We start from the raw sequence: 17,112 nt of genomic DNA on the forward strand, positions 1-17,112 counted from the left end.
TTTATATTTTTAAATCAATGAATTTAATAAAAATACATATTTTTTTTTTATCTTTCAATCCAATCTTTGTACACGATTTTTTTTTTGTTAAAGTGTCAATTAATAAACTAGGAGAAGAAGAAACTTTCCTGATTTCTGGTGATAGAAGAAATTGGTTGATTTTGTAGGATGAGTCGGTGATTAGAAGTGGAGTGCGTGTGAGTGTTCGCATCTAAGTACTCGGAACTAAGGTGCGCCGTTTTAAGACAAACTTGTTCCACAGTTTGCGCCAAATGGACAAAACATAAATCCTAAAAAAATAAACATTTTTCTTCTTTTTAAATAAATAAAACACACACTCTTCTCTTCTCTTCTCTTCTTTAACGCACATTCCTTCCTTCCCTGCCTCCCTCTCTCTGCTTCCTTCATTCACTCTCAAGAGTCAAGCCTTCACCTCTTACGCCGTGTTTCAACTGCTTCGGATTCATTTTGCATTGCTGCTCTTGCTTGGTATTTCAGCTCAATTCCTCTTTCTTCTCCTTATTCTGCATTTACTCAATTCTTCATATGAACCGTTTCATTTGGATTTAATTCTCCACTCTTGCTTTAGCTCAATTTGAATCTCTTTTCTTATTGCTTCCGTTTTTTTCAAACTTGCTTCTGCTTTTGTTTCTTCCACTTTTCAGTTTCCCCCCATTTTGGGTTTTTCAATTTTAGTTCTGTTTTAGGGTTTTAGTGTTTTAAAATTTTAAAATTTTCGCCTTTATATTCGTTCAATTGGTTTTTGTTTCTAGGGTTTCGTTTAATGTCATTTTTCTTTTTTGTACCGCAGGTTGGTTGGCAGGGGAGCTATGAATAGCGTCTTCAGCGAGCAGATACTCGCTGACAAGCTGTCCAAGCTTAACAGCACCCAGCAATGTATTGAAAGTATCCTTTTTTCTTCTTTCATTGTGCTTGATTGATGTTTCTTGATTGAATTCGCTTTTCAACCATATGAATTCCGAATTACTTTGCCAAGTCAGATTTAAATTTTGCGGTTTACGGAGAATATCATGGACTGTATGACTCTCTCTGGATGAGTTCTTGTGTGGGGAAACTGCAAGTAGAAAGCTATGGATAGTATTATTTAAAATGTAGATTTGTTTCAATGTTTCGTGTTATCTATATGTAACTAGAAGTTAATGAACGTTCCAATTTTAATTTTGCAATCACTGTATCAATGGATATTCACTTCTTTTTATATATTTATGAAGCTCTCAGTTTTGCATCAGCTTTGTTAAGTTGAATTAAGTCCATTCTGGTTTTGGGTCATTGAAAAATTTGATCTTGAATTTTCTGACGGCATCTATATTCTTCTTGCCCATATGTATTTAATCATGTTCCTTTTTTGGCTTCTGTATTTTCTATTTAGGACCTGCACTGTAGTGACACAGTTGTTTCCTGAAAAGGGTTTTCTAGTGCTGCAGCATCCCTAGATTTATCGTTGTTCCTATATACCTATATAATAATTGTTGCCATGCTTATTTCAGTTTTAAGATCAACATCAACATGTAAGTGCTTGGTGGTGTAACTTGGAGTGAGTGTTTGAATTAGTGTTTTTCATGGCTTTTCTTTTTGTCTTGCGAAGGTCAATTTAACCGCATATTTAGATTCAGTTAGTTCTATGAAGTACATGTTTTGGTTATAGGTTCAAGATAATTTGTTATCATTAACTCCATGTATAGCTTTATCACATTGGTGTATATTTCACCGGAGCAAAGCAGAACTAGTTGTAGAAACATGGAATAAACAATTCTTCAATTCAGAGACAGCTCAGAGGGTTCCTCTTCTGTATCTTGCAAATGACATCCTGCAGAACAGCAAACGCAAAGGAAATGAATTTGTAACTGAGTTTTGGAAGGTTATTCCTGCAGCACTTAAAGATGTTCTTGAGAAAGGTGATGATCAAGCAAAGCAGGTGGCATCTAGGGTGGTAAGTCCCTATTCCTGCATTGGAAGTTTGTACTTGTGAATACAACCTTTTCTAATCAAAATGGATGAAAAAGTACGGGGTGATATGGTCATGAAGTGTTTTACTCCATATTCTTCATGCATGAGTTTTGAAAACTTCGCATAGAATATTGACAAATGGTTTACATACTGAGATATTGATTTCATTGTATTTTACTTGGTGCTTGCCTAACTTTAGCTTGACATATGGGAGCAAAGGAGAGTGTTCAGATCTCAGGCACACAACCTTAAAGCTGTAGTACTTGGAGAAGATGCACCTCCACCATTGGAAATCAACAAAAAGCGATCCCGTAATGTGAAAATTGTGAAAAGGGATTCTCGCTCCATTAGAACGGTGAGGCTGAGTACCTTTGTGGCTCCCCTCCCCCAAATTTATACTATAGCATTTTATGCTTTCTACATTCTGGCTTCCTTCAAACCAACTTGCAACTGACGTAATTTTATGGAATTCAGAAATTGTCCATTGGAGGTACAGCAGAAAAAATAGTCTCAGCATTTGATATGGTGCTCAATGAACCACCTGATGAAGACGCAGAGATGAGTAAATGCAAGTCTGCTGTTCATCGTGTGAGAAAGATGGAAAAAGATGTTGACACTGCATGTGCTGTTGGTAAGCTATCTACAGAACAGACGTGACAACTGAGTTTTGAAATCCAGGGTTCTTATGTTGTTTTCTCTTTTCAGCAAAGGATCCCAAGCGAGAAACTTTGTCTAAGGAACTAGAGCAGCAAGAAAATATTTTGAAACAGTGTGTTGAAAGTCTTAAATTAATTGAAGCAAGTAGAGCAGCACTTGTATCTCAGTTGAAAGAAGCTTTGCATGAGCAGGCAAGTTATCACTTCATATTCTCAATAGTTTGTGCTCAAATTCTGCTGTTACTAGGTTTCACATTGATATTTTCAGTTCCTGATACATCTTGCAATCCTCTGTATACATTTTCAGGAATCTGAACTGGAGAATGTTCGAACTCAAATTCAGGTATATATCATGATTGTTTAACTCAGAAAACTGTCCTATTTGGACTAGCTTTGTATTGGTAGTAAGTGTTATTTATTTGTCATCTATCTAGGTTTGTTACCGTTTAGTTACTTCTGTGTTTCTACCACATAATCTTAAGATTTTATGGGGCATCATGTTGAATTCAATAATGTAATCATAATTAGTGTAAGCTTCAAAAGATTTAGTAGAATAAAATGCAATGAATGGATGAACTTCCATTAAGTTAATGTAACTCCCGTAAGTCATAACAAATGCATTTTCTTAGGCAGTATTTGGTATTCCCTTAAAAAGTTCAGATGGAAAAGGCAACACTAAAAATTTTCTTGGACCTAAACCAATTATATTGAATTTCAAAATATATGTTTCTTGAGCAAATTTAAACTGGTTAGCAGAGGCATTTGCCTGATTAAAAAGTTCAGCATACGGGAGTTCAGTAGTTAACAAAACTAGTGTGCTTGCATAATTTTAGTAAATCTCAAGTGTTTCCAGCTTATTTAAAAAGTAAAAGTTTGGTGGTATCATTAAAGAAAAATGTGCAAGTGTTGAGCATTGAATTCCATTTCTAATTTGAGTATGCTTTCGATTCGAAACTTGAAGATGTTTTTGCTGCTAATGATGATACTTGCAAATTTGAACTTTATGCTCGTATTTCTCATTAAATGACTTTAGGTAGCACAAGCACAGGTAGAAGAGGCTAGCTCCATGCGAAGGCGACTTGACAATGAAGATATTTTGTATAAAGCATCAACTGCAATGACTTCAGTTACCAATGCAAATGTAAAATTAGAAGCAGCAACTAAGAGGTCAACTGCTGCGATTGCTGCTGAGGTTGCCGATAAGCTAGCAGCTTCTTCATCCTCTCAATTGATCATGAGTTCTGTACTCTCATCATTTGCAGCAGAAGAGGCCAAAAATGCTGGTCTAGCTTCCGAGTCCACTCCACCTGAGAAATCAATACCTACATCAGATCGAAATGTATTTATGACCTCACAACAGTTACTCGCCACTCAAACTCAGTCATATCCTTCAGTTGTGGTACCACAACCTACCACCCTAAATCCAGCTACCGCATCACAAGGTCAATATCAGATGATACAAAATCCCCCCTCCCAGCAATATTTGCAGTCAACAGTAGGCATTGTCGCTCCTCCTTATGCCTATGGTAGCGTCCCACCATTGCCACCAGGACCACCCCCACCCCATATGATGGGGTCAATGGTTCCTATGTCGCATCAGACACTGCAAATAAGTCAGCAACCGCCAGCACCTATAACTCAGCATCTTCCCGTACATATGCCTCAGCAAGCCCCAGCACCACATGGTTTCCAACCACTTCAACCACCTGGAATGGTGTACTATGGTAATCATCAACAATCTATGTGAGAATAGCAATAGTAAAACTGTAATCAAAATTGATCTCTGAAATAAATTTGGATTCTTAATTTATTGATGGCTGGTGTTGAGCTGGCAAATAGTTGGGGGAAAATCTATGAAATGGCATTATGGCACCCTGGTCCCCAGGATTAGAAGGGAGTGTATCTAACTGCAACATTCTAAATTTGCTAAACAACTTCATCCAAGACTGATAGGAGACGCCCCATCATGAACAAAATATTTAAGAGATCTCAATACAAATTTTGATGATGATGTATTTTACTGTATATACTCATGAGGAGACCAATCAATCATGCCGCGGCCTTTGATTCAGCCATAATAATCCCTTGATAAAATAATCCCCAGGTATAGATTTTTATTTGATTTGATCCCGTTCTCCTGTGTATTTATTTAGCTATGTTATCAAGTTTTTCAATTTTGAAGTGATGTATTTGACAAACATGAGCCAACTTTTTGCTATTCTACCACAAGAGATTAGAATTAGAATTGAAATTTATTAAATTCTGATGTTATTTTCTTATATATCTTTGGTAAGTAATGTGATCTTATTTAATTAATTAATTCTTTTTCTCTCTTGGGTTTTAACGTACTTGAGTTTGTATAATCTTTTATCTTTATTTTGCTTGCTTTAATTATCCTAATAATCCTAATCGGGAATTAAAACTGGTCCCTTGAAGTGACCGGAAAGGCCCAAAGTAAGATTGGAATGGTGGTGGACCCCGGCCAAGATCTAAGAGTGAGATTGGATTCTGGTGTCTAATCTTTGCTATATATATATATATAGAGGGTAAATACTAAATCACTATTGGAAAGATTTTGTGGTGATAAAATAGTATCTTATTTTTTTAACAAAATGATTTTCGAACAATTTTAAAATTTGATAAAATTGACTAACCGTCAATTGAATTACCTGTAGTTAAAGTTTAGGAATGACGTGTCAGTTAATAATTATTTACAAAAATTATTCACTTTTAATTTTTATAATTTTAAAATTGCTCCAATTTCAATTTTAAAAATCCTAAACCTATTTTTTTTCTTCTTTTCTAATTCCTTCACTGGACTTCTCCTTCCCTTTTGTCACTCATCCCGGTTTTCTTTGGCAGTACAAGGTGTCTTAGATGCAAATTCAGATTTGCTTCTTGGTTGCACTTCACTCCATTCTTGTCTTCTACCGCCACTTTCTCCGAATTACCCTCGCATTCATGGATTTTCCTTTTACAATCTGATTCATTGCTCAGGCCTCAGTTGTGATTTTATCCTCCTTGGTTACGTTTCTATAATCTTCAACATCCTTGGTCTCATCTTGATCCTCTTCACCTTTAAGATCTACCGCAACTCTCATTCTCATTCCCATTCCAAGGCTCTCAAGTATTTCCCTTCGTACAGTCTCTGGTTACGCAGAAAGTTCTGATTTTGGTTCTTTAGGCTTTGAAACTGATTATTGTTATTACTGTTGCTGCGAATCCCTATCGAAATTCTAAGTGAAACCTTCCGCGTGGCTAAGGATGGCAGATTTGAGGTCGAGATTAGGGATCACAGTGGATAAATTAGCAGTGGTCCTATTAGAGAGTTAAAGGGTAAAGTTGAGATCTTTGCATGATTGTATAGATGCTCGTTCGAAGGATTTGTTACTTGTTAATGTATTGGTGTTGGTGTTGTTAAGGTGAGGAATTTGAAAAGAGCACGGATTTCATATTTCCATGGTTCTGTAATTTTTTAGAATTAAGGAGAGAAGATTAAGGAAATAATAACAACATAATAGGGGTAGTTTGATTTTTGAGGAAGGGATTGATTGAGTTTGGGTGAAAGAACGAGGATGGAAGTGGGTTTTAGTCTTTCAAGGTTGGAAGTTGCAAAAAATTTGAGGTGGTGGGGTGATTAGGGTTTAACTAACACGTCATCTCTAAACGTTAACTCCAGGTAACTCAATTGATGGTTGGTCACTTTTGTCAAACTTTAAAATCTTTCGAAGATTATTTTGATAATAACAAAAATCAAGTATATATATATATATATATATATATATATATATATATATATATATATATATATATATATAAACTTCGATAGGTAACTGTTCATACCCTGGCCCAATGATAAGGGCCCAGATTCAACTAAAAGGCCTAATCCAATAGATTAAGCCTAGCTAAGCTCCGACCTTCACATAAGAAGTCGGTGTTCACTACGACTTGCTCTAAAGAAGTCGGACATGAGATTAACCGGTAGATAAGCACTCATTCAAATGAGTAACCGCCCCTAAAATCTCTCTAACCGCTTCATAAAGCCATATCTTAACCTCCCTAAGATAATGGGACGGTTAACATCCTAAAGATACGGCACTACTCCAACGGTGGTTATTGGCTCACCACTATAAATACACTGACCCTCCTCAGGTATCTCTAAGCCCAATACTCTCTAGACCTGCTCGCACCCTTGCTAACTTAGGCATCGGAGTGTCTTTGCAGGTACCACCCCCCATTCACTCGCGAACTTAAGTCGGACGGAATCTCCCGAGCTGCATACCCAGACGGAAACTTCCTCCTTCACACGTTTGGGCCAGTCAACGCCATCCGTTTAATCCATCTCCGGTTACCCACCGTAACATTGGCGCCGTTGCCGGGGACCCGAGAGATCATCCATTGATGGCGGATAGATCCCATGAAGAAGGCCATGCGAAAACAGATTCCGAAGAAGAGAATCTGGGCGCAGGTAATAACAATGTGGACTTAACCCTCCACCAAGAGGTTAACGATCAGCAGAGAGAGGGCACCTCCGGGGTAAAAAACCCGAAGGCAAACCCCTCAGACGAGCGAGAATCGGAAAAAGGCGGACCATCCCACATGACTGAACTAATGGGGTTAGTCCACAGCCGCTTGGAGCAGTTAGAACAAGAGCGGGAGCGACAAAAGGAAACGGAGAAGTATTTAAAAGAGGAGATGGAACGGCGAAAAGAGTTAGAAAGGAAACTCTCAAAGCTGGAATCCTCCCTCAAGAATCACAACTCCCGCGACGAACAAGAAGAGTCACTTTTAGGTGAAGAAGATCCTTTCAGCGAGGACATAATGAGGGCAAAAGTTCCGAAAAACTTCAAAAGCCCTGATATGGACCTCTACGATGGAACCACGGATCCAAAACATCACCTAAGCAACTTCAAAAGTCGGATGTACCTAGCTGATGCTTCCGACGCTACACGATGCAAAGCTTTCCCGACCACTTTATCAAAAGCAGCGATGAAGTGGTTCGATAGCCTTCCCCCGAGATCGATCACTAGCTTTGAAGACCTCTCAAGGAAGTTTTTGATGAGGTTCTCGATCCAGAAAGACAAGATGAAACATGCACCGAGCCTCCTGGGAGTTAAACAAGAGGTCGGAGAATCTCTACGAGCCTATATGGAAAGATTCAACAAAGCATGTTTGGAGATTCAAGACCTGCCCACAGAGGCAGTCATAATGGGGCTAGTCAATGGGCTCAGAGAAGGTCCCTTCTCACAGTCCATATCTAAAAGGCACCCCGTTTCTCTAAGTGATGTACAAGAGAGAGCTGAAAAGTACATCAACATGGAGGAAAATGCCAAACTAAGAGACCTGAGTGGACGACCTGGGCCCCCTCCCTCAACAAAAGAAAGGGAAAGGGAAACCAAGAAAAAAGAAGAGCTCAGTCTCGAAAGGCCAAGGAAATATCACTCTTATACTCCCCTGAAAGTTTCTATAGTGGACGTATACAGAGAGATTTGCAACACTGAAAGACTGCCACCCTCTAGACCCATTAAAAATAAAAAAGGGGGGAGCTGCAGCGACTACTGCGAGTACCATAAAATATATGGTCACTCCACCAACGACTGTTACGACCTCAAGAATGTGATAGAAAAGCTGGCTAGAGAAGGTCGGCTTGACAGATATCTCATAGAAAGGTCGGACAGTCACGGAAAGAGAAAGCGAGATGATATGGATAGAAGAGACCCACCACCGCAGACCCCAGAGAGACATATCCACATGATCTCAGGAGGATTTGCGAGAGGGGGACTCACCAAATCTTCTCGCAAAAGACATCTCAAAAGAGTCTACCAGGTCGGGGAAGAGTCACCCGACCTCCCTACCATTTCATTCACAAAAGAAGATGGGCAAGGAATAATCCCTGGACACGATGATCCAGTGGTAATAACTATGATCCTAGCAAATGCCCATCTCCATAAAACCCTAGTAGACCAAGGAAGCTCGGCGGACATTCTCTTCAAGCCTGCTTTCGACAAGCTAGGGTTAGATAAGAAAGAATTAAGAGCCTACCCTGACACCTTATATGGATTAGGGGACACGCCAATAAAACCACTGGGATTTTTGCCCCTCCATACCACTTTTGGAAAAGGGGAAAAATGAAAGACTCTGAGTATAGACTTCATAGTCATCGATGTAGGGTCAGCTTATAATGCTCTAATCGGCAGAGCTACCCTCAATCGACTCGGAGCAGTGGTATCTACCCCTCACCTCTGCATGAAATTCCCGACCTCAGCAGGAATAGCAACGGTAAGGGGAGATCAAAAGCTAGCAAGGAAGTGCTACAATGAAAGCCTAAACCTAAGGGAAAAGGGCAGAGAAGTTAACACAATAGAACTCGGCGGTGCAAAGGCCAGAGAAGAGCTGCGACCACAACCGGGAGGAAAAACCGAGGAAATACAGGTTGGTGAAGAGGAAGGAAAAAACACTCATATAGGAGCCAACCTAGGGGAAACTCTAAAACAAGGATTGACTAAGCTCCTAAGAGATAATTCCGACCTCTTCGCCTGGAAGGCCTCCGACATGCCTGGGATTGACCCCGAGCTCATGTCCCACAAGCTCTCGGTTTATCCCGGATCCCGACCTGTACAACAAAGAAGACGCAAGCTCGGCCCACAACGAGCCCTAATAGTAGAAGAGCAAGTACAGGCGCTCCTGGAAGCCGGCTTCATTAGAGAAGTCAAGTACCCAACATGGCTAGCCAATATAGTGCTAGTCAAAAAACAGAACGGTAAATGGAGAATGTGCGTCGACTATACCGACCTAAATAAGGCATGTCCTAAGGACCCTTATCCCCTACCAAGTATTGATACCCTAGTGGACTCCAGCTCGGGGTACCAATACTTGTCATTCATGGACGCCTACTCGGGATATAATCAAATTCCGATGTATGAGCCCGACCAGGAGAAAACATCATTCATCACGCCCCGAGCTAACTATTGCTACGTGGTCATGCCATTCGGATTAAAGAATGCAGGAGCCACATATCAAAGGTTGATGAATAAAGTGTTTTCCTCTCACCTGGGGACCCTGATGGAAGTATACGTCGACGACATGCTAGTAAAAACCAAGAAAGAAGTCGACCTCTTATCCGACCTCTCACAAGTCTTTGACACCATAAGACTGCATGGGATGAGACTAAATCCGGCAAAATGCGCCTTCGCAGTGGAGGCAGGAAAATTTCTATGATTTATGCTAACACAAAGAGGGATTGAGGCCAATCCCGATAAATGTAGAGCCATCCTAGAAATGAAAAGTCCGACTTGTTTGAGAGAAGTCCAGCAGCTCAATGGCCGACTTGCAGCCCTCTCCAGATTCTTGGCAGGATCGGCACTAAAATTCCTTCCGTTATTCTCTTTATTAAGAAAGGGATGCCAGTTCGAATGGACTCCTGAATGCGAGGAGGCATTCCAGGAGTTCAAAAAGTTTTTAAGCCAACCTCCTATCTTAACCCGACCAGTACCAGGGAAAGACCTCGTTTGGTACTTATCCGTAGCAAACAAGGTTGTCTCGTCAGCCCTGATAAAAGAAGACGAGGTCGGACATCATCCAGTCTATTTCATCAGTAAGGTCCTACAAGGCCCGGAACTAAGGTACCACAAACTTGAAAAGTTTGCCTACTCCCTAGTGATAGCCTCACGAAGACTACGACCTTACTTTCAGGCTCACACAATAAGAGTCCGCACAAACCAACCCATGAAGCAAATCCTCCAAAAGACGGATGTTGCAGGGAGAATGGTTCAATGGGCAATAGAGCTCTCCGAATTCGACCTAAGATATGAAACTCGGACAGCAATTAAAGCTCAATGCCTCGCCGACTTCGTAGCAGAATACGCAGGAGACCAAGAGGAAAAGCCGACTACATGGGAACTCTGTAGACGGATCCTCCAACAAAACGGAAAGCGGCGCAGGCATAATATTGGTAGATGAAAGAGGAACCCAGATTGAGGTTTCTCTAAAATTTGAATTCCCAGCCTCAAATAATCAGGCAGAATATGAAGCCTTGATTGCTGGGCTGAAATTAGCAGAAGAAGTCGGTGCTACAAAGGTGATGATATACAGCGACTCACAAGTGGTGACCTCCCAAATAAGTGGAGAGTATCAGGCAAAGGACCCAAACATGAAGAGGTACTTGGAAAAAACTTTGGAGCACCTTAGACGCTTTGCAGAAACCGAGGTCAAACACATAACTCGGGATCTAAACAGCAGAGCAGATGCCCTATCCAAGTTAGCAAGTACCAAACCAGGAGGGAACAATAGAAGCCTGATCCAAGAAACCCTCCAGGAACCCTCAGTGACAAAAGATAAGCAAGAGGTACTTGAAGTAGTCGGTTTAAACCTCGGATGGATGAATCCCTTCGTCGAATACTTGAAGTTCGACATCCTCCCTAAGGAGGAAAAAGAAGCCAAAAGAATCTGAAGGGAAGCACAACATTACACTTTGGTGAGAAATATCCTTTACCGAAGAGGGATATCGACACCACTGTTAAAATGCGTACCGACCTCAAGAACCACCGAGGTGTTGGAGGAAGTACATAGTGGGATCTGCGGAAATCATCTCGGAGCAAGGTCACTAGCCAGAAAGGTAATCCGAGCTGGATTCTACTGGCCGACCTTGCAGAAAGATGCCACAGAATTTGTGAAAAAATGTCAACCGTGTCAGATGCATGCAAATTTCCACGTGGCTCCACCAGAAGAGCTCATTAGTATCACTTCTCCATGGCCTTTTGCAAAATGGGGAATGGATTTGTTGGGTCATTTTCCCCAAGCGCCAGGACAAGTCAAATACTTGATCGTGGGAATAGATTACTTCACAAAGTGGATAGAAGCAGAACCGCTGGCCACCATCACCGCTCAAAGAAGTCGGAGATTCCTCTACAAAAATATCATCACAACATATGGGATACCTTACTCCATCACTACGGATAATGGAACCCAATTTACCGATGCTACCTTCAGAAGCTTAGTAGCCAGTATGAAAATCAAGCATCAGTTTACCTCGGTAGAGCACCCACAAGCCAATGGGCAAGCTGAGGCAGCTAACAAAGTCATACTGGCAGGACTAAAGAAGAGATTGCAAGAAGCAAAAGGAGCTTGGGCTGAAGAGCTCCCTCAAGTGCTATGGGCCTACAGGACAACACCCCAATCCGCCACGGGAGAAACACCTTTCCGACTAGTCTATGGCGTGGAAGCCATGATTCCAATAGAAATCAATGAGCAAAGCCCAAGGGTAATTCTCCATGACGAGGTCGGAAATATACAGGGACACAAAGAAGAGCTCGACTTGCTCCCCGAAGTCCGAGAAGGTGCCCAGATAAGAGAAGCTGCGCTGAAGCAAAGAATGACTACAAGGTACAACAAAAAAGTCATTCGAAGAACATTTGCTCCAGATGATTTGATCTTAATCAGAAATGACATTGGAGTCAACAAATCGGGAGAAGGAAAGCTTGCCGCAAATTGGAAGGGACCATACAAAGTCAATGAAGTTTTAGGAAAAGGTTATTATAAAGTAACCGACCTGAACGGCACTGAGCTACCAAGGTCGTGGCTTGCTTGTAACATGAAAAGGTACTACAGTTAAAAGCGAACTCTACTCCCTGATGTACTCTTTTTCCAACTTCATGATTTTTTCCCAAAAGGGTTTTTTCTGGAGAAGGGTTTTTAACGAGGCATCATAGTAGAGACTAAGGGAAAATAGGCTATCAAGACCCTTAGTAGCAAAAGAAGGTACCTCCCCAACTAATAAAGATCTTTTTCATTCATAATATCTCTTATAATATCCTTCTTTATTTTTCTAAGTCTTTCTACGAAACGCGCCGACTTAAGCTCGACAAAGCGTAAAAATCCCATGAACCGACCTAGATGGTCGTCAGGATAAAACGACGAGGTACAAGTCGGTGTAAAGAGGTTATATGAGTCGATCGTAAAAACTCGGAAACAAATCTGACTCATAAGTCGGAACAATATTCCGAGTAGGAAAGCTCGGGAACACACCGATCCATAAATCGGATTGTAGAACCGAGTAGAAGAAGAACGCATCGCAAAAATAACCTAAGTCATAGAAACTCGCTAAAACAAAAGCTGAGTATGTGGAATAACAAAAAGAGATAGGAAAACCTAGGAAGAAGTTTAAAGGACGTCCCGAAAGTCCTTAAACGAAAAGCTCCGAAAAACAAACAAGCCAAAAAGAAAGGTTTTCAAGAAAAAGTCAAGGGGAACCCAGAAAATTAGAAAAGCATACACGCACAAGGTAACTTAAAACCCTTATCCAAAAAAGGGTATTTATTTGGTTAATCTAAACCCTTATTCAAAAAGGGCACTTGCCAAAATATTTTGTTAACGACCTTAAAAGGCCAAAAGAAATTGTTCAAGCATCATCAAACAGCATGTAAATAAGTTTAAAAAAGGGGGGGACTCACAGGCCGAGCCCCCATATAGCTACAAAAAAAATATAGTTACTTCTGCAGAGGAGTAGACGGATCACCACCACCAGAGCCAGGAGGAGCGCCACCAGGACCAGGAAGAGAAGCTGAAAAGGAAGTCGGAGGAACAACTGAAGAACTCGGAGCGTCTTTGGGACGAGGAGGAGACTCAATAATCCTCTGCCCCCGAGTCTTCAAATCTGACTCGGAAACAACCTCGGAGACAGGCGGATCTACGATAGCACCGTCAATGACGACTTTATCAGGGTGTAAAGGAGAAAGGTCCAAGTTGGGAGCGATAACTCTGACTTGCTCCAGGAAAATTCTCCAAAACTCCTCGGCACCATCAGCAATAGAGTCCTCCAACCCGGCGTACGCATTCCGAGAATTCAGCAAATCCTTCCTCACAGCCACAAGATCCTGAAATAAACTTTGGTAACTATCCTGTGATGTCTTCCTCAAATTTGCCTCCATAGTACATTGGGCCCGCAGCTTACTCTCCTTCTCCCGGAGGCTATCCCTCTCCTCCCTCAACTTAGCCACCTCCTCCTTTAACTCCCTCTCTTGGTCTTGGAAAGCAAGAAGCCTCCCCTCCAACTCCTCAACCTTCGAGGTTACCCCCAAAGAGCTGAGGGGAGTCTTCTCAAAAAGATCTAAAAGTTTGCCACAAACACCTGCTGCCCTAAAACTCTCCTCGGCCATGGTGGTGAGGTGGTTTCGAATAGAAACATCATCCATATTTATGTAAGGATAGATGTTCTTTCGGACGAATGCAAGAGCATCCGCCTTAACCCCACCATCAAAAGAAGAGCCAGACTCTGAAGTCTTGCGCTTCTTCTTCTCTGGCTCGGGAAGAAGTTGGGCAGAAGGGAGTGGCCGAGACAAAGTTGAAGAGGAAATTATAATGGGCTGAGAGGGAGTGCCCACGTTCTTAGGAGGAGGAGGAAGAGGAGGAGGAGAAGCGATCGCCCTGGCACCACCAGACCTGGCCCGGGACTTTGCCTTAGCCTCCTGAACTCTTTGGTAAGATTCCTGAGCATTCTTCCTTGCCATATCTACAAGAGAAACAACTAGCAAAGGTTACAAGTCGGTAAAACTCAAACTAGCAGAAACAAGTCGGAAACGAGGGATGCATGCACTACCTAGCTGTGACCGAATAAAAAGCGGCGTCCCCTGGAGAAATTTCCTCGTATCTAAATACGGGGCCCTCCCCCACGCTTCTCGGAAAAACCCCACAATAGCCGCCTCCACCTCGTCAAGGTCATCTAGACCATACTTCTCACAAGGGGAGGCCGCCAACCAATAAAGGGGAAAGCGAGGGGAGGAATGCTCATCCAGAAAAAAGGGGTGGTGACCCTCTACGGCTTGCACTTTGAAGAAATAATTTTTGAAATCGTGAAAGGATTTGTCAAAAAGGGTAAAAATTCTCCGACCTTGTATGGCTCGGAAAGACACCCATTGTTGTTTGTTATTTAGCCCACTAAAGGGTTTAGTCATATGAAAGAGATAAAAGAAAATCCTCAAAGAGGTCGGAAAGTCCAAAGCGTGGCTAACAAACTGATAGATTTTCAGAAAACCCCAAGAATTAGGGTGAAGTTGGGTAGGTGCAACTCGACAGTGGTGCAAGACAGATATTTCAAAATCCGAAAAAGGAAGAAAAACACCCAAGCGGGTGATCATACATTCATACATAAAGAAAAAATGAGGAGCCGCCTCATCGGCCCTCCCAAAACAAACCCGGTCTTCCAGACCCGGGACTATCAACTCATATTTTGGCTCGTCCTCCTCCGAAGTACAAAGCCTGTGATGAGTACGAAGATGAGTGATAAACTCAGCATCGACCAAGGGTTCCTCCCCAAGGACAGTGACATCAACCCACTGAGAAAGAACATCTACAGAGGCCATTTTTCTTTATATAATGAAAGGTGACAGAAACCTACAAAAGGAAAAAAGAAAAAGAAAATAAAAAAACACGGTCCCTAAAGGGGAGAGATGCGAAACCAAAAATCTACAGACCAACCTATCCACCCACAAAAACCAAAAGCATGCAAACAGAAGGCATAACATGAAAAAAGTGAACACTAACCTTTATCCGAGAAATGAAGGTTGGGAAAAGCAGAAATCTTCAAGCACAAGAATACAGCACGAACAAGGAGAGAAGAAGTTTGAAAGATTGCAGAAACGGAAAAAGGAAAGAGAGGGAAAGTATTTATAAACATACTAAGGGGCATAATGGTAAAAGCGGAGTAGTCATTAATGAGATTGCACCGTTACCAAAGCCCTCAATCCCTAAATACTTCCCCAACAGATACGACGCTTGAATTGACGTAACTGTCAGAAACAAAAGGTCGCAAAAATCACGTCGGTTTCAAAACCCGTGAAAGTCGGCTACGAACCAGAGTTAAATACTTGAACCCAAGCCCTAAAGAGATCTTGGGCTCAAGTAGGGGCACTGTTCATACCCTGGCCCAATGATAAGGGCCCAGATCCAACTAAAAAGCCTAATCCAATAGATTAAGCCTAGCTAAGCTCCGACCTTCACATAAGAAGTCGGTGTTCACTACGACTTGCTCTAAAGAAGTCGGACATGAGATTAACCGGCAGATAAGCACTCATTCAAATGAGTAACCGCCCCTAAAATCTCTCTAACCGCTTCATAAAGCCATATCTTAACCTCCCTAAGATAATGGGACGGTTAACATCCTAAAGATACGGCACTACTCCAACGGTGGTTATTGGCTCACCACTATAAATACACTGACCCTCCTCAGGTATCTCTAAGCCCAATACTCTCTAGACCTGCTCGCACCCTTGCTAACTTAGGCATCGGAGTGTCTTTGCAGGTACCACCCCCCATTCACTCGCGAACTTAAGTCGGACGGAATCTCCCGAGCTGCATACCCAGACGGAAACTTCCTCCTTCACACGTTTGGGCCAGTCAACGCCATCCGTTTAATCCATCTCCGGTTACCCACCGTAACAGTAACCAACTAGGATACCAACCAACTACACAATGAATTGCAACAAAAGGCCCAATAACATAAAAAATATCCCACAACCTTACCATTCCTCTCCCACTACCACTCACGTTGTTCACCCTCTCCTTCCTCTTTCGTTCTAATCTCGCTATTGCACCGCCTTCTAACCAGTGTCGATCACTCTCTGTTGCAGCGTCTCCTCCCGTTGAAGACGATGTCCACAACAGGTCTCCGAGGCCCATCATTATAGACACTCTTCCTCTTCCTTCCCACTCCCATAGCAGTGCCGTACACCATTGTCTTCACTTGGCTCAGCCACTGCGCCACCCCACCACTGTGTCGTTATGCGGCACGCCTCGAGATTGCTGGTGAGTACTACCTCGCGTGAAGCAACAGTGTCTCCTCCGCCTCGAAGGACCTGTAAAACTCGCTGCAACAACAAAACTGCAAACGGCTTTCCAAATCGATGCTATTGCAACGCTAGGCCAACTGCCGAATGTCGATCAGAAGTCCTACGTTATAAAAGACGCAGAAGAATCATGCTATTGTTTTTGTTTCGTTCGATGCTTGTCTGAGATGGAATCAGCTGTTTCTTTGTGGCTCATTCGGTTGTTCTTTTCTACATTGGTGGATGTTTTCTTTGTTGCTGCATCAGTTCGCAGGTCTGGCAATTAACCACAATGGACGTCAGGCGTCCAGCGGCGCGGCGAAAGGTGCTGCATGGAGAGCCGCATGCGTCGCCGCAATCAGGATTGGATGCGGAGGGGAATGGAGGAGAACGGTGACACGGTGGCGCTGGGAGATGTTGCCTGGATAGCAGCGCATCGCGGCGATGAGGATTCGACGCCGAGGGACCGGCGCCGCTCAGGGATCAGTTACGGTATATGAAGTACAGACACTTTGCTGAGTTGTCATGTCCACGTATTTGATACATTTTGAACACGACACTCATCAACACTCGTTCGACACGCGTGTTTGCTGTGTCCAACTGTATTTTAATGAAAAATAAAAAATTCTTCTTCGAACACATTTGCACACACATAAATACCATCACATGTC

General features: G+C 42.3%; 1 protein-coding gene across 1 annotated transcript; it reads left to right on the forward strand.

Annotated features, from left to right (window-relative positions):
* Positions 1-263: 263 nt before the first annotated feature.
* Positions 264-4,874, forward strand: LOC130977142 (uncharacterized). Its single transcript, XM_057902168.1, has 8 exons — positions 264-489; positions 812-906; positions 1,704-1,951; positions 2,168-2,323; positions 2,443-2,599; positions 2,674-2,816; positions 2,932-2,967; positions 3,658-4,874. Exons 2-8 carry the CDS (start codon positions 831-833, stop codon positions 4,369-4,371), a joined length of 1,530 nt encoding a protein of 509 aa, XP_057758151.1. The 5' UTR covers positions 264-489; positions 812-830; the 3' UTR covers positions 4,372-4,874.
* Positions 4,875-17,112: the final 12,238 nt, after the last annotated feature.

The sequence above is a fragment of the Arachis stenosperma genome, chromosome 4, assembly GCF_014773155.1.
Source record: "Arachis stenosperma cultivar V10309 chromosome 4, arast.V10309.gnm1.PFL2, whole genome shotgun sequence".
NCBI classification, from domain to species: Eukaryota; Viridiplantae; Streptophyta; class Magnoliopsida; order Fabales; family Fabaceae; genus Arachis; species Arachis stenosperma.

Bases quoted from the DNA above. Each gene is read 5' to 3' on its own strand.
- LOC130977142 (XM_057902168.1), top strand. From the start codon at position 831: ATGAATAGCGTCTTCAGCGAGCAGATACTCGCTGACAAGCTGTCCAAG. The intron at 2,324-2,442 runs GTGAGGCTGAGT...TATGGAATTCAG, and splicing joins ATTCTCGCTCCATTAGAACG to AAATTGTCCATTGGAGGTAC. The intron at 2,817-2,931 runs GCAAGTTATCAC...ATACATTTTCAG, and splicing joins AAGAAGCTTTGCATGAGCAG to GAATCTGAACTGGAGAATGT.